The sequence below is a fragment of the Pan troglodytes genome, chromosome 5 (assembly GCF_028858775.2).
Source record: "Pan troglodytes isolate AG18354 chromosome 5, NHGRI_mPanTro3-v2.0_pri, whole genome shotgun sequence".
Lineage (NCBI taxonomy): Eukaryota > Metazoa > Chordata > Mammalia > Primates > Hominidae > Pan > Pan troglodytes.
The window spans coordinates 26,904,048-26,929,371 of NC_072403.2; the positions used below are offsets into that span (position 1 = coordinate 26,904,048).

Sequence of the window (25,324 nt, forward strand, 5' to 3'; positions counted from 1 at the left end):
ATGCCACTAATTTCAGTCCACTTTTTAAATAGAAAAAGATTTATTCCATGTACAGAGAATATTTATAAAATTGTACGCCTCTAAAAATAGCCTATGGACATGCCAGACTATTTCTTTGGAGGATAAAGCTTTTTATTGAATGATTAAGATTAAGCAAAGGTTTATTATTTCTGGAAGTAGGTATTTAATTTAAACTATGAAAACCCATATATCCATAATACTACTAATTTTCAGATGCTAAAAATATCTTCAGCTTTTAAAATGTATTGAGCTTTTTATTTTTTAAAAAGCTTTTTAAGTGCTCTTTTTTCTATGTATTCTGTTCTCAATGCTAAGTTATTGATTCTTTAATTTGGGAAAACTAAAATCTTATTTCTATCCTTGTATTTTCCATGTTGTGTGGGTGTGGGTGAGGATGTGTATGTCTCAGAAAGATAGACAGGCAGGAAAAAGTGAAAATGTTTTCATATGGTTTAGTTTTTTGCTGAAGTAATTCTATTTCTTATGCTAAAGGAAAGAATAGTGATTGGAAATCTTTTTGCTGTGTTTTTTTCTACCTCATGGAACATATTAAGAGGAGCGAAGATCTTTATTTTATGCTTTTTTATTCTGTGAGTTTTAAGTCCACGTTCACATAAAAGCCATGTGTTTTATTTGTTGTCTCTCTTGGCTAGGAATATTTAAATGTATTTTTGAAACTCTTCTGTTCTGTCAACTAAAGGTAATTTAAAATTATAATTTTAAGACACTTTCTAGAAACTTATACTTTGGTTCAGGCTAAAGTCTTCAGTTTGTGTGCCTGTGTGTGTGTGTTGAGGTTCTTCAGAAGCAACAAACCACTTGAGCGTGAGCAAATTTCACAGGCTCCCTTCATTGTTTGTTTTAGCCTCGTTAATCATTTGGCCTTTTAAAATAGGCTGATCATTTCATTGAATATGGATTGAGAAAAGTTCTGTGTGCCATGAAAGGCCTGAATGGCTCTTGCTGACTCTGTTTTATTCATTTTAAATAACATGAGGGGGATCCCAAAGTATTTCCTCTGGACTTTTGAAGCAGTATCATTGCAGGGTATGATATTTGAAGTCAGGATTCTTTATAACAATAATAACGACAAGAATATATATACATTTTCCTAAAGTCTGATTTGTGGAAAATAGAAAGCAAACTGTCAGTAAACAGGTTTTCCAACACAAACACTCAGTTTAGGCAGCAACCAACTTTTTTGAATGCAGCAACAAAATGAATACTATTTTTAATTGAATAATGAAGACAGACTAGAATAGTTGCTATGAGAAAAATGGATACCTTATAATTAATAATATGTGAGCTAAACCTTAACTACACTTGACATTTTTCCTTAGGTTGGTGCCATACTGATTAATGAGTTAACTGCTGATGGTGCCTATTCTGTGGAGTGACTGTTTCAGTTCCAGGGCTTAGAGTATTCAATAAAATAGGTATTCTCTGAGGTGGGACTGAGGCTTTAGTCTTGATCAAAGTGCTTTGGGGGAAGCACAGTTGAACTGATTGGCTGTGAATGTTAATCACTTCATAGGACACACTGATAATTTACAGCATTGTTGTAACTCTCTGGTGTTCGTAAAATGAACTTAATAACCCACTGGCACCATGGGATAAGCTGCTTTTTCTCTGCAATTGAATACCCAGACTGCCTGAATAATAGTGTTGAGAAATACTGCATTAAAAACAGTGAGCAGCTGTATGATGAAGGAAACAGCTCTGCCACAGATTTGTTAATTATCTCCTTTGATTCACAGAGGGTGTTTGTGAGATATGGTTGACCAGTGAAGACACGGGGGCTTATGGCAGAGATATTGGCACCAATCTCCCCACACTCCTGTGGAAACTGGTTGAAGTGATTCCTGAGGGAGCAATGCTGAGGCTTGGCATGACAAATCCGCCCTATATTTTAGAGCATCTGGAGGTAAGGAAAAGCACCCTATTTGCATGCTAACATAGACACTAACCAATCCAGACAGTGTGGCAGCCTCAGTATCATCGCATCAGCTTCATTTAAAACTCCTTCACATTTTTTTTTTTTGTAGTCCCGCATTTCCAAGAATGAATCAAGACTTTCAAATCCCCTTCTTTGGCAGGCAACACTTTTTTACTTCCTCATCATTAATTAACAGTGCCCAAATTTTTCAATACTTGCCACCTTGCCACAGTTCTTTGTTTCTTGTTTGTAGTCCTTCAGTCTTCCAGCACATAAATTTGCCTCAGTTCCTCCATTTTGACTGCTCGTCTGATTCAGAACTGCTAATGTGTTGCATTAATTTCGCAACCCACAGTCAGTATTGTGTTATCCAAACTACTGTTACCCATATCAGAAAAGGGACTGTGCTTGAAGCTCGAGGATGAATTTTCAATTTCATCCCTTCATCTGGAGATACATAGTGGTGAAGTTGAATCAGAGGGACACAGAGCAAGGTACTCTTCCACTTGATTTGCACATGTGTTACTGTGGCACCTGTATTCCCACTGTAAGGCCCATCCCTGAATACATGACATTTTCTTTCAGAGAATTTCCTTCCTTGTTTTTCACTTATCAACATAATGGTGATCACTGTGAACAAAGGTGATTCTGAGATCCCTGATTTTGTTTTTATAGTTTTCCACAGATCGGGATGCTTACCCTTAAGTAGCTGTGTCAAACTAGGCAAATGGGCATATGTCCAGGTAACTGTGGTACCTGAAGGCAAATGACACAGTAAATATGAGCAAAGAATATGGACAGGAGAGCAACCATATAAATGAAGAAGTACTTGCTAGGATCCATGACTACTATTTGAGAAATAAAATAATTACTTTAGACCCATAGTTATGGAAATAAAATCTGATTAGTGCAATTGCAAAGTCATGTGTAAAGAATAAAATGAATAACTTTTATTTTTTTCACGTGTGTTCTTTGCAGTATGTTTGTGCAGAAAAATAACATCCCCAAAAGCTAAAAGCAACCACTGTTGCTGAAATTTAATGCAAATGCTAATGAATAGCTAAACATTTAAAAGATTATTTCGCTGATTTGATTTTAAGACTATACTTGTTGAGGTTTTTGTTGAATGGCTTCCTTAATATCAACAACCTATTTCAGAAATTCTGAAAACAGAGTTAATAATTTGACTGCTAATTATAAATACATAATGAGGGAGTTTAGCAATTTTAATTTTATTATTTACATTTTTCTAGCTAGCTCTTTCTAGTAAGGGTATATGATTTATATGTTAAGTTTAGTACTTTAGACAGTGTGGGATGATTATGATTTGCTATTTAAAAATAAGTTGCAGGCATGTCAACTTTTACTTAACACTTTGACTCAACACTTGATAAAGCAAAGTGATTCTCTGTAAAAAAAAAAAAAAAAAAAAAAATCAAATATGCTAAGAGCTGTGACAGTCTTGCTGTGTTTGCAGTAAATGTGAGGCATACATTGTGAAGACCAGGAGATATACTAGACATGTGGAGGGTAGGAAGGGAAACAGGCCCCATCAATATAAGGTTTATGATAACAGCCACTTTTTTTGGATTGGAAAAGATCTGATCAGGGATCCAGGGACCCACAAGAGATAGAGTCAGGTAAGTTCAAAAAGGAAGAAGCACAAGGAAGAAAAATCTTGTGTTGGCTCTGAGGTAACTAACCAAATACTCCTTGGAATAAATTCAACATTTTAATTGATTGCAAGATTGCAGCAGCTAATACTGTGTGTATAGCAAATCCTAGTGCTCAGCACCTGAAGTAGTGCCAGACTCGGGGAGCGTCTAAAAATCAACAAAAGATCTGAAATATAACTTTATACTTTGCCTGGAAAACACCAGATGTTTAGTTCCTAGATCGTAGTTGGAGTGATAACAAGTTTTGATGGTCATGACATTATATTTTTTTAAATCCTTTGAAGTATGTATCATGTTGGCCTTTCCTCCTACATTGTCATCTTGAGGCAACAATCTTGTTATATCTGTCTGTGGATCTATCCCACCCAGTAGTGGCTCAATAAATGAGTGAATATGAGAATGAATACAGGAAGAGCTGCCCAGGCTCAGTGGCTCACACCTGTAATCCCAGCACTTTGGGAGGCTGAGGCAGGTGGATCACTTGAGGTCAGGAGTTTGAGACCAGCCTGGCCCACATGGTGAAACCTCGTCTCTGGTAAAAACACAGAAATTAGCTGGGCGGGGTGATAGGTGCCTGTAATCCCAGCTACTCAGGAGGCTGAGGCAGGAGAATCGCTTGAGCCCAGGAGGCAGAGGTTACAGTGAGCCAAGATTGTGCCACTGCACTCCAGCCTGGGTGACAAAGCAAGATTATCTCAAAAAAAAAAAAAAAAAAAAAAAAAAAAGGAAGAGCCTTCTTCATAAAATAAATTATAGAGCCCACACTGTAGTCTTGAACTTTGAAATCCTAACCCCTGGCCAGAAGAGGCAGCAAAAGATGATGAAGTAAATGAGCTTCAAGGGTGAGAATTGTTCCCCACAGAAAGCCACCCACTACTCTGCACTTTATGTGCAGGAGGTAATCCAGGCTGTGATACCACACCCAGGGAGAAAGCCATCCAAAAGAAACAGAGCAAAAGGAAACAAAGATATGCAAGAATTAAAGGTCTACACAATCTCAAAGTAAGAGGTTTTAAACTCTTCCTTTGTTTCCTGGACCAGACCTTCACACCTTGCTGTTTCTTCTCATCCTCCTCTGCATGGCAGAGCCCAGAACACTCAGGATTCCACAAACACATCGTTATGTAACAGAAAAGGTGACTGAGCCCCAGAAGGCCTACATGGCTTCCCAGTGTCAAAAAGGGCAGTAGGGAAGGGAGCCCAAATCTGGTGCTCCTCAGTCCTGTGCACAGCAATACCTTGTACATTTACATTTTCCTCTCACTAGGCTTAGACCACTCTACAGAAATTACTTGACTTATCTCAAGGGTGAACGGAGTTCACCAATGAGAAAAAACAGAAGATGAAAACAGAAAAAAAAAAAACAACAAATGAAGGTGGTGATTTTTTAAACTATAGGGATTGAAGGAATCCACTCTTGAAATAACTACCCTGATGCTTTAAAACCTTCAGGGTAAGGATTTCTTGAGAATTTTGTTGGGAAGACTCAGCCTTCTTGTGTTTTTAGAAGATGCTTCACACAACAGACTTTAATTAGAGAGTACTTGGCTGGTTTGTTTTCCTTCCTCTTCATTCTGTTCACTTCTTATTCACCTGACTCTCAGATTTTTTAAAAACACCTTTTACCAACTTAAAAGAAAAAAAACCGAACAGTTTAAAGGGAAAGTTATATAAAGGAAAGCACCAAAGTTTTTATCATTATTTAAAAGTATGCTGGGGAAAGATACATCTATTGAGAATACATTTTATTCAATCTCCATAGGAATAGAGGATGCACATTACACTTAACGCAGGATCACTTTTAAGGTTTCTTCAAGAGTCTAGCATTGTGTGTGGCACTTTATATAGCAAATACTGAATACATGTGTACTGAATAAAAGGAAGGGAAGGAGAACTCTTTATCACTCATAGGCAGACAAGTAGTGAAGTGTGTGTTTGGGACATCTGCAAACCTTATTTTTTAGTATCACTGCCCTTAAAAAACAATATAGGATTCATTTGAATTATGATATAGCTGACAAAAGATATCTCAAACATATATATTGTGAAAAAAACACTCTGGAATTGAAGAAATATACCTATGAGCTTATACAATGCTGTAGTAAACTTGCATATGATAATAGAATCAATAGATAAAACAATAAACATGCTTTATGTCACCTTAAAGTCCCTGTTGCCTAAAGGATAAGAATAAGCCCTTGAGGACATTCAGGGTACTTATTTTTTTCTATTACATTCTTATTCATTTGTCCCTTGAGTAGTGCCCTAATGATATCTCCTATATATCTTTTTTTTTTTTTACCATTTCATACTCCTGAAATGTTTACATTACCTTTTTCTCATGATATCCTTACCATATGATGACAGTTGGTAGTAATGTGTTAATCAGACATACTAATATTTGCTACTACATGTGTTGGCTAATATATCGCCCCTGTGGTGGCAAATAAGATGTATTTTCCCTGTGTTTGCTTTCCTATTGATATTGCTAATGTAATAACCTTTGCATATTCCTCTTTAATGAACTCTGACCTTGCAGAAAGTGAAGCGGTTTATGAATTTGATTACTCTTAAAACTACATTGCTTAGTTTTGTCCTCCTGGTGGTAGGTAGCCTACAGCTAAAGTATTAATTCAGACTGAAAATAATACATGTGAACCCAACAAGGTTCACATGAGACCAGTGATAGTGGTATAATGGCTGCTGCTAATGAGGCACCTGAAATCACTGCTAACTGATAAAATCAGTACAATTTATCAAGTGCTTATTGTTTGCAAGAAACTGAGTGCTTTACATGTGTGATCTCTTTTTCTTCTTACAACAGGCTAGCTATATAGATATTATTATCCTCAATTTTCTTTTGCCCACTTTTTTGAGATGGGGTTTTGCTTTGTTGCCCAGGCTGGAGTGCTGTGGCTATTTATAGGTGTGATCATAGCGCTCTACAGCCCTGAACTCCTGGGCTCAAATGATCCTCCTGCCTTAGCTGGGACTACAAACATACACCACTGTGCCTGGCTGTTATTTTTGTTTTGTTAATTGAGAAGCCATGGGTTCGAAAGGTTAGATAACTGGCTAAACCGCATAGCCAGTTCGCCGCTGAACTGGTTTCTAATCTATTCTAATTCGCAAATGCTTTCTACTCTACTGCATCTTCAAGGAAGCCTTCCCAAACTCTTCCCACATACGTTCTGTGCTTCATAGTACCCCTCTTCAACAGGTCTCTGTCTCTTTGGGCACTCATCATGGCGCATCATGATTACTTATTTATGTAGAAATCCAACATGACTGTTATCGTAAGGGAGATGTTGTCTTATCCATCTTTGTATATCAGTGCCTGTGATAACACACACTTCATACACTTATTAAATGTTTACTGAATGATGTGATAGCTCAAAGTTTAGTTTATTAACTGTTCCTTGACTTCATGCCTCATGTATTGAAGTACCTTCATATCTGCTGAGCATCCAGTTTTGGAAGAGTTTGGGAACAGTTGTCATATATGTTTCTCATGAGTCACATGTCTGTGAAGATGTACTGGATGGTTAGGGATTCATCAAAGGGATGCGTTATGTTTATTTGCCCAGCTAAAATACTATAGCGATAGATAGTATCTTTAGGGTTGTCTAGAACAAATGAGCTTATTGTATGATTATCGAATTTGTAGATGATCTAGGCTCTTAACTTCTTTCTTCTCTTCCTGCTTCTTAACTTACACTGCTTTTTAAAATCTCCACTAGAGAGGATACATTAAAATCAGACAGTTTGTCTTGGTTTTAGTTTCGTGAATTGGCTGATAGGGAAAAGATGTTAAAGCTCTTGGGCAGTAAGGAAAAGAGTAAGTATCTGGATTTTACGTATTTAAGACACATGCATGCATATGTTCATTGCAGCACTATGCACAATCGCAAAGACATGGAGTCAACTTAAATGCCCATCCACAGTAGACTGGATAAAGACAGTGTGGTATGTGTACACCATGGAATACTATGCAGCCATGAAAAAGAACAAGATCATGTCCTTTGCAGGAACATAGATGGAACTAGAGGCCATTATCCTTAGCAAACTAACGCAGGAACAGAAAAGCAAATACCACATGTTCTCACTTGTAAGTGGGAGCTAAATAATGAGAACATGTGGACAGATAGAGGGGAACAACAGATACTGGGGCCTGCTTGAGGGAGATCGGGAGGGGGGGGGGTGGGAGAGTTTCAGAAAAAGAAAATATCGGCTGGGCACAGTGGCTCACACCTGTAATCCCAGCACTTTGGGAGGCCGAGGCGGGTGCATCACGAGGTCAGGAGATCAAGACCATCCTGGCTAACACAGTGAAACCCCATCTCTACTAAAAATACAAAAAATTAGCCGGGTGTGGTGGCGGGTGCCTGTAGTCCCAGCTACTCTGGAGACTGAGGCAGGAGAATGGCGTGAACCCGGGAGGCGGAGCTTGCAGTGAGCTGAGATCGCGCCACTGCACTCCAGCCTGGGCAAAAGAGCAAGACTCCGTCTCAAAAAAAAAAAAAGAAAAGAAAAACAAAAAAAAACATCAAGTACTACGCTTAGTACCTGGATGACTAAATAATCTGTACACCAAACCCCCAAGTCATAAGTTTACCTATATAACAAGCCTGCACATGTACCCCTGAGCCTAAAATAAAAGTTAAAATGTTTATTTTAAAAAGTTATCCTGGTCTTCCCTCTGTCATGAATAGTTCAAAGTAACTTATCTCCCTTTAAGAGACTTGTGTGTCTCAAAATTGTATGAGAATTTTAGTGCAGTACTTACAACCTGCGCCAGAGAGGGCAAACTGGTTAATCTAGATTGCAAGTGCTTATTAAGGACTATTCATATATTCAAATTATAATAAAACAAGTTATATATTTTTAAACATATTACTTTGTAAAATATTGCCAAACAACATTGACACTAACATTCACATTGATATTATGCTACATTTTATTTAGCTTGAATTAAAATATATAGTATTGCTCAAGATTTATAGTTAGTATACTTATGGTACATGTCATCATAAGGTTAATTACAAATAGTGATATTTTAAATATCTCTTCTGTTTTTGGTTTGGAAATCTTTTAATCACCGTAACAAATCAGCTTCCTGCTACCCTAGATTTTTATATGTTTACTTCTACTTCAATGACCTTATATTCTAAGCTAATTCTATATTTAGTGAAATAAATTCATCTGCTGAAAGACAGTAGATACCTGTCAAGGACTTTTGTTGCATGGTAATTTATGAACATTAATAATATGTTTGCCTTTGCCGAGTTTTAAAAAATGCCTCATAGTTTCAAAATAATAGCAAACTCAATACATGCTGTGCTTATGTTTCATCAAAGCAATACAGATTTTCCAAACTGAACTCAGCAGTTCAAGCTGTGTCTTTAAACATTTCTTTTCCTTAGGATTTATACTTTCTGGAATAATAGAATGATATGTAAATATATTCTCTACTGTTGTATACAAAATATTTTTCCCCTTTTGATGAATAAAAAGACATGCTAGATTACTTATTTTCAGCAAGGAAATGGAAAGGAAAAATCTTTTATTTCAACCATCCACCTGTAGCTTTTGAGACATGTCAGTATGTGGTTTGATCTAACTGTTGGCACTGTTTTTTGCCATTTATAATCATCAGTGCTCTATTTGATTCTTACCCTGGCACTTGCGAATAAATTTTAAGAGGTCAGTGAAACACCTAAAACTAGAAACAGAAGTTTGTGTCTTTCCGAATATTAAAGAGAGAAAACTTTTATCAAATATTAAAAGGGCTCATATACATTTTAAGTTTATCAGGCTTCATTGGGAACCTAATTCTGAGAGCTGGGAACAGCCTCTCTGGAAGGGAAGATGTGGATGAAAGGAATGTCCTTTCTTGCCTGCCAAGGATCTAATACTGATAAAAGATGAAATTGAAATGCTACTTCCCCATAGCAAAATTATAGGCTCTACCTAACATTCTAACTCTTCAACTTCTCTGCTAGTTCTGGGTTTGAGCAGCAGGAAGCTTTAGTCAGGCCCTTCCACTAAAAAAAAAAAAAAAAAAAAGGCCTGCATCTCTGCCCATACCTCGGTCTCGGCCTCTTTGTTCTGTGATACTACTTGCTTGTGCCCTTGTCCAGGCCTCAGCCCCTAATTCCAACCCTGCCCAAGAAGCCAAAGCCTTTCTTGATCTCAGCTACTCCTCAGAAAAATTTACCGAGCTTGTTGCTTCCTACTACTGAGTCTTTGTTTGTAATGTTAAGTCTGGGTGAGTAAGCCTCATGATTACATGTAGACTGAAGGACCCCAAAATAAATGAACTTATAAATAGACTTTATTTCAGAACAGATTGCACTTTGTTGCTGCTGAATGTTATTTTATCCTTCTTGTGCCAGGTATATTTTCTGGGTAAATGTTTCTCATGTTGAAAATACTGGGTACCTCTGTCTTCCTGAGGAACACAAGAACATGCCTGGATCATACTTAAAAATTCTCTTTATATGGCCATCAATAATTTATACAGAGACCTATCTTATGTGCTTCACTGTTATTCTCAGTTCCAGTGTCTATATTATGAGAAAGCAGGCATGAGAGAATAAATCTAGTGTGAGAATATAAACAGCCAAATCATTCATGTTTGTCCTGAAATGCTTTAATCCACATTGTGGTATAAACTTCTGAACTTCCCAAACTTAGATAAATTTACAAGAATAAAACAACCGCATTAAAAACTGGGCAAAAAACATGAACAGAAACTTTTCAGAAGATGACGTACATGTGGCCAACTATCATATGAAAAAAAAACTCAACATCACCGATCATTAGAGAAATACAAATCAAAACCACAATGAAATACCATCTCACAGCAGTCAGAAGGGCTATTATTAAAAAGTCAAAAAATAACAGATGGTGGTGAGGGTATGGAGAAAAAGGAATGCTTATACACTGTGGATGGAAGTGTAAATTAGTTCAACCATCGTGGAAGACTTTGTGGAGATTTCTCAAAGACCTGAAGACAGAAATACCATTTGTCCTAGCAATCCCATTACTGGGTACATACCCAAAGGAATATAAATCATTCTGTTATAAAGTCACATGCATGGGTATGTTCATAGGAGCAGTATTCACAATAGCAGAGACATGGAATCAACCTAAATGCCCGTCAGTGATAGACTAGATTAAGAAATGTGGTACATAGACTATGCAACCATAAAAAAAGAACGAAATCATGTCTTTTGCAGGGACATGGATGGAGCTGGAAGCCATTATCCTCAGCAAACTAACACACAAACAGAAAACCAAATACCACATGTTCTTGCTTATAAGTGGGAGCTGAATGGTGAGAACACATGGAAACATGGCGGGGAACAACACACACTGAGGCCTGTCACTGGGGCCATGGCGGGGTGGGAGGAGGGAGAGCATCAGGAAGAATAACTAATGGATGCTGGGTAATGAAATAATCTGTACAACAAACCCCCATGACACAAGTTTACCTATGTCTCAGGGCTACCCATGTACCCCTGAACTTAAACAAAAGTTAAAAACAAAACTTCTGAACTTCTCAACCACTGTCATCATTTTTTCCCTCTTGCCATTGACCCAAATTATTGAATATTGTTTATAAAATGCAGTGACACATGGATATTTGTTCCCAAAAGAGACGATTAATTTTCCTGAGAGGAAAAGAACATAGGGATACCATGGTTGTCAAGATGATGAGTGAAAAGGCCTTAGCAAATCCTTTATAAAGAAACTGATGTTTGGCCAGGTGCAGTGCCTCACACCTGTAATCCCAGCTGTTTGGGAGGCCAAGACAGGAGGATTGCTTGAGGTCAGGAGTTTGAGACCAGCCTGTTCAATACAGTGAGATCCGTCTTTACAAAAAGTTTTTTACAATTAGCTGGGTATGGTGGCGCACATCTGTAGTCCCAGCTACTCAGGAGGCTGAGGCCAGATTATCACTTGGACCCAGGAGTTCAAGACTGTGGTGAGCTATGATCATATAACTGCACCCTGGCCCGAGCATTGAGACCCTGTATCTTGAGAAGAGGAGGAGAGGGGAGGGGAGGGGAGGGGAGGGAAGAGGGAAGACTGTAGTGAGCTATGATCATATAACTGCACTCTGGTCTGAGCATTGAGACACTGTATCGAGAGGAGAGGGGAGGGGAGGGGAGGGGAGGGGGAATATTATAATCATAGTTGAATATCTATCCTGGGTCATGTCTCTCTCTATGTTTTTTGAGGAAAAATACTCTTTTAAAATAAATATAAAGATCTCTCTCACTCTAACATACTTGAAAAACATAAAAATTTACATATTTCAACTATGACACACATCTATTCCTTCTTCATCTTTTAGTATTCTAGTGTACACTTCCGTTTATATAGAAGGGCATTAGATATGTATATGGTTTAATTTACATCTTAAAAGGCATTTCACATTGCCAGTCCCCTGAATCCTTAATTTCACCCGGAGTAGCTGAGAAGCCTTTCATGTCACCTGTCAAAATTAGTGCAGTTCAAACTCCATAATACACCAGCTGTGGGCTTTATCTTCCTTATTAATTTAGGAAGTCAGTTATGCTCAAACCATTGAGAAAAGCTGCCTTTGACATTCCTTCACAAGCACAGAGAATGGCTAACACATAAGGCAATCCACGTAGTTTCCTTTACACTTTTCTATTCTACGATCCTCTCGGTATTGACTTCTTTGCTTTAATAGCCTATGAAAGGCTACCTTAGGCACTTGCTAATTCAGCACTTAGTAAAATGAAATCGTCATATTTTATATCAGGTAGGTAATGGAATTTTCAGGTGATTCATGATCTAGAACAGACAGGTAGGTAATGAAGTTAATGGTTCATAGAATAGTTGAGGGACATTCTGCATGTTTGTCAGAAAGCAAAGTCCGTTCCCTTCATCTGCTTCTGTTTATTTCTAAGATACTAAATTGTTGCTTTTAGGTCTGATATACATCTGTTCTCTACATTTTCCTGACCCTACCACAGAAATGCTCCACTTGAAAATGTTAAGCTTTCAAAATTTAAGTTCAAAAATTCTTTAATATCATTTAACAGTAAATAATGATTATGTCCTAAGTTGGAAACATAAGGATTATTATTATTATAGACTCCTACTGCTCAGAACTTTTTTATTTGCATGTGTTGTATCAGAACTATTGAATATTAAATATGGGCACAATCCATGTTTAATAAATCACTTTTAGGATCAGAGGATGCTGCATATAGGCCAGAGAAAATCAAACTGATTGTTTAGCATAATCCTGAAAGATCCCCAATTATTCATTAGTTTGAGGGGGGAAATGGTTTCTGTTTGTAGCATGTATTATTGTGTGTTTTTAAAAACTGTTGCAGAAAGTTTACTATCAATATAACATTGATTAGAGAAAATACTGTCATCAAGTCTGTTTCTAATATATGGTCATAAAGAAGTAGTCTTCATAGTTTAATGTTAAAATATTTTTAAAAGCATACTCTGTATCAGCTTTTATTTTGCAATGTCATATGGAATATTAGGCTACCTTCTGATTGGTGGAAATTTCAGACATTAATCTTTTAGTTAAGTGGCCCCTACGTTTTCAGTCTTTATTTTTCCTACCTCAGCAGACTCTTTTTATTTTTTGTTGTTGTTTCTATATTCTTCCATTATTGCCTTTGTATTGGTTTATCTGTTGTAACAAAGTACCACAAACTGGGTATTTTGGGAACTCTGAGAGAGAATCTGTTCTGTTCTTGTCCCGCAGCTTCTAGTGGTTACTGACAATACTTGGCATTCCTTGGCTTATAGACACATCACTCCAATTTTTGTCTCAGTCTTCACCTGGCATTCTTTCCTCTGTCTCTGTTTCCAAATGTCCTCATCTTATACACCAGTCATTGGATTAGGGTCCACCTTAATTCATTATGACCTCATTTTAACTTGAGTATATCTATTAAGACCCTGTTTCCAAGTAATGTCACATTCACAGCTACTGGGGGTTAGGACTTACATTTACATCTTTTTAGGGGACACAGTTCAACTCATAACAGCCTCATTTTGTAGTAAATAGAAATTCTTTAGTATGACATTTTAATTACTTTGTTGTTTCTTTTACTATATATATTTTAAGTCATTTTTATAGTGGTTACCATAGGGATTACAATTAATATTCTAATTTATAACACTCTAATTTTGATCAATATTAACTTAATTATAATAACATATGAAAACTTTGCTCCTAAGTAGTTCCCTTCCCTCCCCACTTCTTTTTGTTGTTACTGTCATAAACATTACATATTTATGCAGTGTATGCTCAGTAGCACAGATTTATAATTAGCACTTTGTGCAGTTGTCTTTTAAATCAGATAATATAAAAACAAGAGTTACAAACAAAATCCACAATTATACTGTCTTTTATGTTTACATATGCAGTTACATTTACTGCTGCTCTTTATTTCTTCCTGTGGATTGGAGAGTCCTTTCATTTCAGCCTGAAGGGTTCCATTTAGCATTTCTTGAGAGGCAGATTTGCTAACAACTAATTCCTCTTGGTTTTCATTTATCTGGAAATGACTTAATTTCGTCTTCATTTTTGAAGAGCAGCTTCTCTGGATACAGAATTCCTGGTTGGCAGTCTTTTTCTTTCAGCATTTTATATCATCTCACTTCCCTCTCTTCCATATGGTTTCTTTGGAGAAACCAAATGTTAATCTTACTGAGGATCCCTTATCTATAAGTTGCTGATCTCTTGCTGCTGTCAGGATTCGCTTTTTGTCTTTGACTTTCAACAGTTTGATTATGATGTGTCTGGGTGTAGATCTCTTTGAGTCTATCCTACTTGAAGTTTCTAGAGCTTTTAGGATGTGTTGATTAATGTTCTTTTTTGTTTTGGGTTTTTTTTTTTTTTTTTTTGGACCAGGGTCTCACTGTGTCACCCAGGCTAGAGTGCAGTGGTGCAGTCATGGCTCACTGCATCCTTGACTTCCTGGGCTCAAGCACTTCTCTCATGTCAGCATCCCAAGCAGCTGGGGCTACAGGTGTGTGCCACCACACCCAGCTAGTTTCTGTATTTTTTATAGAGACAGAGTCTCACTGTGTTTTCCAGGTTGGTCTTGAACAACTGGGCTCAAGTGATCCTCCCACCTTGGCTTCCCAAAGTGCTGGGATTACAGGTGTGAGCCACCGCACCCAGCCAATTAGTGCTGTTTTTCAAATTAGAGAGGTTTTGGCCACTATTTGTTCAAATATTCTTTCTGCTCCTTTCTTTCCTTTCCTAGAACTCCCATTATGTGTTTGTTGGTGTGCTTGATGGTATCTAAGGCTCTGTTAATTTTTTCTTTCTATTCCCCCCATCAAGTCATCTGAATTGACCTGTCTTCAGGTTTGCTGATTGTTTCTTCTGCTTGTTCAGATCTCTTGCAGAGCCCTTCTAGTAATTTTTAAATTTTAGTTCTTATACATTCTATATCAGAATTTCTATATGGTTCTTTTTTATTATTTCTGTCTCATTATTGGTACTCTATTTGGTGAGACATCATTCTCTTGATTTTCCTTAATTCTTGGGACATGGTTTTCTTTAGTTTTTTGATCATATTTAAAGTGCTGATTTAAAGTCTTTGTCCAGTAAAGTCTAATATCTGGGCTTTCTCAGGGACAGTTTCTATTGTCTCCTTTTTTCCTGTGCACAAACCATATTTTCTTGTTTGTTTGGAGGGTTTTCTTATGGTTTATGATTTTTGTTATTGAATACTGGACATTTGAATAATATAATGTGGCAGCTCTGGAAATCGGATTCTTCTCACTCCCTACAGTTTGTTGTTGTTATTTGGTGACTTTTCTGAATTATAGTTCAGACCTTTGAACAATGCAGGGCTTAGAGGTACCCCCTCAGTGCAGTCAAAAATCCATGTCTAACTTTTGACTCCTCCAAAAGTTAACTACTAATAGCCTACTGTTGACAGGAAGCCTCACCATTAACATAAACAATCAATTAATGCACGTGTGTTATATGTATTATATACTGTATTCTTACAACCAAGTAAGCTAGAGGAAAGAAAATGTTATTAAGAAAATCATAAGAAGAGAAAATATATTTACTATTCATTAAGTGGAAGTGGATCATCATAAAGGTCATCATCCTCATCATCTTCATACTGAATAGGCTGAGGAGGAGGAAGAAGAGGAGCTGTTGATTTTGCAGTCTCAGGGGTGGTAAAGACAAAAGAATATCTATGTATAAGTGAACTCACACAGTACAAACCCGTGTTTTTAAGGGTCCACTGTAATTCTGTAAAGTCTGTATTCTTTGTCATGTGTGACCAGTGAAATCTCTACCCACTTAGCTTAATAGTCAGCTAATGATTGGACAGAGATTTCCTTAAATGCCTGGAACCAGTAAGTCTCTCAGTTTTTGCAGGGAGGCCTGATTGTATATGTTGGACCTTGCCTGGGATGCTCCATCAGGTAGCTTATAACTCCACCTTTGCCTTTACTTCCTGTTTCTGCCAAGTATCAGGTTTAGCCAGAGGTGAGAGTTTAGCACGTTCTCAGATATTTGGTTCTCAGCATGTGCATAACCTAAACACACACCCAGCCCTGTGCATACATGGAACCTTCTATATTCTAGGAAATATGTCAGTGTTTTTTAGGCTTTGTATGGATATCACATTCCCTGCCTTTTTTTTTTTTAAGCTTTTTGATTTGCTTATTGTTTGTCCCAGCTGTTATCACAGCCTGAGGCAGCCCTGATGTTAAACAATTGCAGCTGATTATTTTTGACAAATATCTTTGGGCAAAAGACTGTTCTCACTGGGTTAGTGCCAGGTCAGGTTAAATAAGCAAGCTGTGTGAGTGGAGCCTTCCTTGGAACCACTAGTGAGGTCCAATAATGATAGTTTTTCTGGGAATGGGGCTTTGAAGAAGTTACAACTCTATTATGCCCCCTCAAGTGGCTTCCAGGCTGCTGGTTTTCATGATTGAAGGCTGTTGGTTTTCAAGGCTACCATGGAGCTAGAAAGTGGGAGGTGAGATTAGGGTAGGCCAAACACACCACATATCTCCATGTTCTTACCAAGATTTATTTGTTTTTTAATGAACACCACCCAGATTGCTGCAAACCTTTAGTTAATTTCCAGAGTTCTGAAAAAGTTGACTGACAATTTTTGTCAGTGTTCTCATTGTTTTTATGAAGGAGAGGATTTTCAGAGTCTTAACTCCACCATTCCTGCTGAGGTCAATAAAAATTTATGCCTGAAAAGGGACTGCCTTGTATCTATCAGACCATCAATATGTGAAGTTGAATCACTTTTCTTGCTTAATTTTTGTGCTGCATGTCAAAGGTGCATCCATCACTTATGGTGCTGTCTTCCTCGTAAAGCTTTTGAGGAAGAACTCATTTCATTAGCAGGTTATTGACAGCAAATGATCACTATTAATTGAATCACCATCACAGAAAGCATGGAGACTTATAGACTAAAATGTATACTTCTTTAGATACTTCTGGCTTTGGATACCACACAAGAAATAATATGGCATAGATAGACTGAATCTTGCCTGTGATGGTTAATTGCTTCTTTCTGTTTTTTGTTTTGTTTTGTTTTGTTTTTTGAGACCGAGTCTCGCTCTGTCACCCAGGCTGGAGTGCGATGGCATGATCTCAGCTCACTGCAACCTCTGCCTCCCAGATTCAAATGTTTCTCCTGCCTCAGCCTCCTGAGTAGCTGGGACTACAGGCACGTGCCAGCACACCCGGCTAATTTTTGCATTTTTAGTAGAGACGGGGTTTCACTTTGTTGGCCAGGCTGGTCTCTAACTCCTGACCTCGTGATCTGCCTGCCTTGGCCTCCCAAAGTGCTGGGATTACAGGCATGAGCCCACCATGCACGGTCTCTCTCCCTGTTAAAAACTGATACTTTTATTAAGAACCAAATCAAATATTATGTTGTTATTTCTATTCTGATAGATAATTGAGTTCCACAATTACTGTCTTTCATGATGTCAAAGCTGCTGTTGGTCTAGATTCACTAAAGAAGCTTTGTTTTCTTGATAGATGATGTCCCCTTTACTATGCCGTGTCACACCATCTGCATAGTCTTCCAAAAGCTATGCACATCAGGTGATTGGACATTTGTTGATCGGAAAGATATTTGCTTTTGATGCTGCATTGCTAAATTAAAAAGATAATCAAACTTAAAATTAATAGGTATAAACTCTAGAATTTGCAACAGATCACTAGAAAAATATTGATATTTCAGGGATAATCAATTTCAAAACTTAAAGAGTCATTTTGAAATCTGCAGTACATTGTGTTACTGTCATAGAAGTAACAGATTTTAGAATATAACAATTTTATTACTAACATATTTGTTATAGCTTTATTATTTTATTCCAGTATCCTTCAAACCACATGGATCATTATTGTATTGAAGTGTTTACAGAAGTAGAAGATTTAAATCTGAATCAGTTTTATCATTAATCTGGCAAATTAGTTGAATCGTGATCATTCCATTCACATGTAAGTCATCTGAAAAGGGAGCACCATTTTGAAGAGTTTAAGCTGAATGATGTAGATTTTAAATTTTCCACTTGCTCTCTAATTCCAGGCCTTCCAAAATATTTTTAAACTCATTTTACTTGATGTGACCTAGAATTAAAAAAAAAACGTGAAAAAACTGTTGTTCCATTTTATTATCTGATATTTGGTGTGAAATAATCATCTCAACACTTGCTTTGACAGTGGCATATCATTTCTATAATCCTAAGTCAGAGAGGCCTGAGACACCAAGGGCTTCTGTTTCTGTAGTGAGCCTAGAGACTCACTTGAATTGAGTCCTCCATTCAACACCTGAGAAAGAAACATTCTTTTGGATAGAATGGCCTTCCTCACTTGCAAGTGCTTTTCATGCTGTAAATAATACAGTGTAAAGTGAAATTTACAGAAAATCATGTCACAAGATCTCTCTATTGCCAAAAATGGATTGTTCTGCATACTCTTATTGTTCCACTCTGGTGGCCCTGTAGAAGGACTGGAGATCATTTTGGTGGCCAAGTTCATGAGGCCTCAGACACAGCCCCCTGGCAGTCACTTCTTATCACCCAGGCTTGAGACACTCTTAGCTCTTCCTTAGCCTTTAGTTAAGTTTCTCAAGGCACCAGCTATTCTTTTAGACACTCAGTTTTATCCGTGGAAGCCTATCAGTTTCTTTTTATGTTTCAACTTCCCAAGTCCTTCAGATTTTTTGAAGAAAGTTTGAAACAGAAAGCAGGATAAACAACTTATTTTTATTTCTCTTTTGCTCTTCCACCAGCCTAGCCCACATTCCTAAGGGAATGAACAGCCCATCTCTGTTAATTCCCTCAGTTTCAGGCACATTTCCTGTTTGGAACGTGGGTCATCAGTGAATTAATCCATAGCCCTTGGAATTGTGAAGCTTATGGACATCCCTTCTCTTAGGAAAGCATGCTTGATTTTAGAACTCAGAGACCGTGAAAGGAGAACTGAGCATTGTTGACTGTTTGCTGTCAGGGCCAGTCTTTGACATGGGCCTGGATGTTCTGCTGATTTTTGTGGAGCACTGGACAGATTTTCACATTTCTATGGGTTTTGATGTTTTCACATATCAACTGGGCATATTAGCAGTTACCCTATACAAAGAATATTAGATAACATATCACTAGTGCTTTCTGGGATGCTATATAAATTGAAGACTTTAGGCCGAGGCAGGAGAATTGCTTGAACCCGGGAGGCAGAGGTTGCAGTGAGCCGAGATCGTGTCACTACTCTCCAGCCTGGGCAATAAGAGCGAAACTCCGTCTCAAAAAAAAAAAAAAAGACTTTAAATAATGGAGTATCATTATTTAGCTTATAATAGAGTAACATTGGTAGAACAATGAATTGATATATGTAGAATGCTTAGAATAGTGTCTGGCACATAAAAGGTGCTCAAGAGTTATCAGCTATCATTATTATCATTGTTACTATACTGAGATTTTGGAATTTTACCTTAAAAACAATGTATCACATATGTAAATATAAAGGTATCTTTTCTATGTAAAGGTATCTTTTGGGTCACATATTCCTAATGTTTATTTTCTCATGATTGATAGGGTAAGCCAAAGTCAAAAGTACCTGTGGGGAAGGAGAAAGCTAGCCAGTGAGGGGGGAGTGAAGTAGGACCCATGGGGAAATGTGAGACTTTCCAAAGGCTGTGGAGGGAAAGGTGGCTCTCAGTGCCAGTCACTGTGAACAGCAGTAGAGGCATGCCAGTGTTCACTGGGGTCTCTGCTTCAGCTGCTGCCATCCTGCCAGGTGATCCAACATAGGATCATAAGCAACATGGGTCATCTTTTGTTTGTTTGTTTGAGTCAGGGCCTTGCTCTGTCACCGAGGCTGGGGTGCAGTGGTGTGATCTCGGCTCACTGCAACCTCTGCCTCCCAGGTTCAAGTGATCCTCCCACCTCAGCCTCCCAAGTAGCTGGGACTACAGGCATGCACCACCATGCCCAGCTAATTTTTGTATTTTTAGGAGAGTCAGGGTCTCCCTATGATGCCCAGGCTAGTCTTGAACTCCTGGGCTCAAGTGATCTGCTCACCTCAGCCTCCCAAAGTGCTGGGATTATAGGCGTGAGCCACCCTGCCTGGCCTGGGTCATCATTTCTAACTAGCAATGACTATAAACAATTTTTAAGAAATTATTGTTGTAGACGATATATAACTGTGAAGTATTATATAGAAAACGCTTACATTAGGGAAAACGTGAAAAGGATAAAACAAAGAGGCCCCAAAATATGGTGGCTTATAGAAGTTTATTTCTCTCTTTCACAGTCCACAGATGGGTGGTCCAAGATTCTCTAGAGGATTTGCTGTCTTCAGTGTGTGTCTTCCCTCTCTAGGTCTAAGATGGCTCTTCTTTGTCCTGCCGTCATGTTAGCATCCCAGGCTGCAGAAGCAGAAAAGACAATGGAAAGACATGGCATGCATTTCTTCTACTGGCCTGACCCAAAAGTAGCAGATCTCTTCTAGTCATATTAAATCCAAGCTTTTGGCTTTGCCCAAACTTTGTTATTTGACCATATGAGCAATTAATCTCCAGCTTGGTGGTCAGAGGTGTAGTTAAAATTTGGGAATTTTATTACTGAAGAAGAGAGAAGGGATATTAGGGCAACCAGCAATCTTTGCCACAACTTCACATTGGATAGGGAAAATGAAAAGAACATTGTGTTTCTCTTGTCTTGTGATAGTGATTAATATCTAGCTATTCTTTATTCTCAGGCACACTTTAATATTTGAGAAATCAGAGTTATGCTCTACAAATAATATATAACATTGATATCGTAAGGTTTCTATTTTTCTGGATTTTGTTTTCTCCTTGAAAGGCTGTTATCGAGTTGATGGTGTGGTTTACCATCAGTTGCATCTTAGAAATAAAATATTTGGGCCAGGTGCAGTGACTCGTGCTTGTAATCCCAGCACTTTGGGAGTCCGAGGCTGACAGATTGCTTGAGCTCAGGAGTTCGAAACCAGACTGGGCAACATAGCAAGACCCAGTCTCTGCAAAAAAAAAAAAAAAAAAAATTAGCTGGGCATTGTTGTATGCTCCTGTAGTCCCCCCTACTCAGGAGGCTGAGGTGAAAGAATCACTTGAGCCCAGGAGGCAGAGCTTGCAGTCAACTGAGATCTCAACACTGCACTCCAGCCTGGGTGACAGAGACAGACCCTATCTCAAAAAAAAAAAAAAAAAAAAAAAAAAGGAAAGAAACAAATAAGATATTTGGACCATGGCTCCAAAACAAGAAGACTGTTTTTAGCAATGCTTTAATATAGATATTTATCTTATGTCCCTGTATCTACCTCAGAAGTTCCATTTGTTTGTAATTGGAGCTAATTGGGAGGAAAAATACCAAATTAGAGCCAGATCTTTTGGCCATCCGGCTAACTACGAACCCACTGACTGACCAGTTAATCTCTGCCGTCTCCAGGTGATAGATATCCCTGCCTTGTAGATATCAATGCTGCAATTACTCAGATTCAGTTTATGTTCCAAATTGCCTAATTTCACATCTAGACTGTGCTTTTCTTGTGCTTTCATTTTTGAACAAGTTTGCTTGGTATTTAGTAGTCCCTTTTTTTTGAAACTGTGTCTGTGATATGCCCTGATACATAATTGATGTTACTAATAATTCTATTTGATTTTACTACATTAGGCAACTACATACATAGTACATATGCTTCATGTATATGCTTATTATATATTTCATTCGATGTCTTTGCATACATAACATCTATTCAATAACATCAGGGCATTTCTTCTCTAAGGTGTGTGAATATAAAGTGATATTTAAGCAACACGTATTATTTTCAAAGTAAAAATAGTCTCTTTGACTTAGTTATTTCATAAAATGAGCACTGATTCTACAGATATTCAATTATACATTTAAAAAAATGGCTAAGCATGGACAAAATGAATGCTTCCCACGGATGTTAATAATTTTAAGATACAAATCTTTCAAAGAATATTTGACTGAAACCCAAAATATCTAAGAGAATTTAATTTACTTTTTGATTTGTTCCCTAAAGGGCCAGGATTCTTGGCATTGCTGTACTTTATAGCACTCTTACTAGGTTATTATCACTCAAAGCCCATTGTTTTCATTAAGGTTCACCTTTGATGTAATATATTCTTTGGGTTTTGACAAATGTATAATGACACGTACCCACCGTTATAGTATCATACTGAATAGTTGCACTGCTCTAAAACCCCACATTATTCCACCTATTTACCCCTCCCTTCTTCTAGCCCCAGACAACCCCTGCTCTTTTTACTGTCTCCATAGTTTCGCCTTTTCCAGAATGTCATATAATTGCAATCATACCCTTTTCAGATTAGCTTCTTTCTCTTAGTAATATCATTTAAAGTTTGTCTATGCCTTTTTCTGGCCTCAGAACTCATTTCTTTTAGTGCTGAATAATATTCCATTGTCTGAATGTATCACAGCTTATCACTATAGTAGAATTCTCATTTTGAAGACATTTATGATTAAATATTATTAAAATGTATTCTTTGTTAAGTGAAGTGATGTTTACAAAGGGGGTAAATACTGTAAAACAAGAAAAAGTTCCTGAAATTGAATTCTGTGACTGAAATTAGAATAAATGAATCCATTTGTTCCTTCATTTATGATGACTGGACCGTAGCTCCTTGACTTTCATCTAGATCTTAAGCTTTGCCAACCACTGCCTCCTCCCCAATTTTTAAAAAACTTTTTATTGTGGTATAACATAAATACCATAAAGTGCAATGATCTTAAGTGCACAATGAGCCTTTACAAATGTGCACTTGGATGTGACTATCACCTGATCAAGAAATAGAGCATTTCTAGAATCTCATGTGATTGTCTCATGTTCCTTCCAGTTCACACATCCAAGAGACCTCTATTCTGAATTGGAAAATTTGGTCACTGTTAATTTTGCTTGTTCTCGAATTTCATGTAAATGGATTCATACAGTATGTACTCTTTTGAATTTGATTTATTTTGCCCAACAGAATGTCCATGAGCGTCACGATGTTGTTGCATATTTCAATAATCTGTTTTTATTTTATTGCTGTGAAGTGTTGTTTTATAAATATATCACAGTTCACCCATTCTCCTGTTAAATATTAGGTTAATTTGCAGATTTCAACTATTGTGAGTAAAGCTTCTGAGAACATTCTGTACATATCTTTTGGCAGACATAATACACTCATTTCTCTTGAATATTCCTGAGTGGAATTGCTGGGTCAGAGTGGGCGTATGTTTGGCTTTAATAAAATTGCCCATCATGTATAAAAGTTGCTGCTATTCTGTTAAATAGATTTTGGATAGGAAGTAGTAAAGACCCTTAAAGAAATGACCTAGTGTAATTAATATCCCTCTTGAAAAGGGGAAATATTTGGGATTTGTTGCAGGTTGTTTTTTTCCCATGGGTAGTGAACATAAAGCTTATTCAAGAGAATGAGGTAATTTGGAATATAAAGATTTTATTTATGTTAGATATATGATAGCAGATTAAATAATTGGGCCACATATTCTATTAGAATACACTTTGGTACAGTTTAGTTAAATTGATAATAAAAGGCACAAATTGTATATAAGGAGGACATTGTTCTGAACATCTGAAGACCTTGGTTCTAACTCTAATTTTAGCACTATGTAACCATGTGAACTTAGGCAAAACTTTAGGTCTTTGTCTTTGGAAGTAGAAGTGATGAGAGAAGAGTTTGGTCTATATTATCTCCTAGGTTCCTTCCAGTTTCCTCATTCTATGATTTTTAAAAAATAATTTATATAGGCTGGGCGTGGTGCTTCATGCCTGTCCTGTAATCCCAGCAATTTGGGAGGCCAAGGTGGGCGGATCCCTTGAGCACAGGAGTTTGAGACCAGCCTGAGCAACCCAGCAAAATCCCATCTCTACAAAAAATAAAAAGATTAGCTGGACGTGGTGATGCACATGTGTAGTCCCAGCTATTCTGAAGACTGAGGCAGGAAGATCATTTGAGCCCAGGAGGTGGAGGCTGCAGTGAGCTGGAATTGCTCCACTGCACTCCAGCCTGAGCAACAGAGTGAGACTCCGTCTCAAAATATTAATGATAATAATAATAATCATTATTTATGTAAAGTTAATGTTTTGTTAATATCTAATTAATGAATTAATCTAATTTATTAAATTTCACTGACTTAAGAGAAAATAAGCAATTGTAGACTGAAAGTCATAGGACTGAATCTAAAATTTGATACTACTCAAATTTTGATATAGGGAATACTAAACTAAAATTGTATGCTTTTTAAAATGAAATATTAAAAACTTTGCTGGCAACTTCTTTGGTTTTGTAATGTATCACAGATGTGCCTTCCCAGCTACTATGTAGTCAGAATCCTAAAGGACATTCCACATAAAATGTTGCAGAGGTTCCGCTTTGGAGGGTTTTGTAAAGTCAGCTTGAAACTGATTCAACCAATGAGTAGCTCTTCAGATCCTACACTGATTCAGAGCTTCACATGTGGCGAGTGTTTTTCTTAAAGTTATTAGTAAGTGCCACAGTGCAGGAAAAAGGGCAATCAGCTGTTTCTGTTATGATTAAAGGTAGACGTTTCCTTTCACAGTCTTGCCATTTCAAAATTTGGTTCTTTTATTACATCCAGATGAGACTGAAGGAGGCTATTTGATACTTCTGCTTACTGCAGAAATATATAATTATGACTAATAACGCAAAATACTATGTGAAAAATATAAACAGGAAACAGATGTTAGGTGAGACATACAGATGCTGTAAAGTTGAGCTGTATTTGAGATGCTATAAACGAGCTATATTTGAGACTAACAGATTTTCATACTCTCTTTGGACTACAAGCTAATAATTTATTACTGAGTAATGAAATACAGTATATTTTCTTTGAAGTGGCCTGTAGGAATTTTTCATTTGCAAATTTTAATTTTCAGTGAAAAATTAAAATGAAATTAATCATCATCCTGTAAATGGTAACAAGAATGGTAAAATGAGTATAAAATGGCTAGTGAATGTGGAATTGCTTTGTTGTTGAGAATATAGAGTTTTTGTTTGTTGGGGCACTAGCATAGTATTAGTACACTATCCTCCACTCTTCCACTGATTTGCCTCATTATGTGACCTCCTTGCATCTAATTTATCTTAAA

General features: G+C 37.3%; 1 protein-coding gene across 7 annotated transcripts in view; it reads left to right on the forward strand.

The window, feature by feature from the left end:
• CDKAL1 (CDK5 regulatory subunit associated protein 1 like 1) overlaps positions 1–25,324 on the forward strand; it is a 702,199-nt gene that overhangs the window by 423,693 nt on the left and 253,182 nt on the right. For all 7 annotated transcript variants that reach the window (XM_016954980.3, XM_063812805.1, XM_016954982.3 and 4 more), the window contains one exon: positions 1,779–1,945. In XM_016954980.3, coding sequence (XP_016810469.2) covers positions 1,779–1,945 — 167 coding nt within the window. The remainder of the gene's footprint in view (positions 1–1,778; positions 1,946–25,324) is intronic.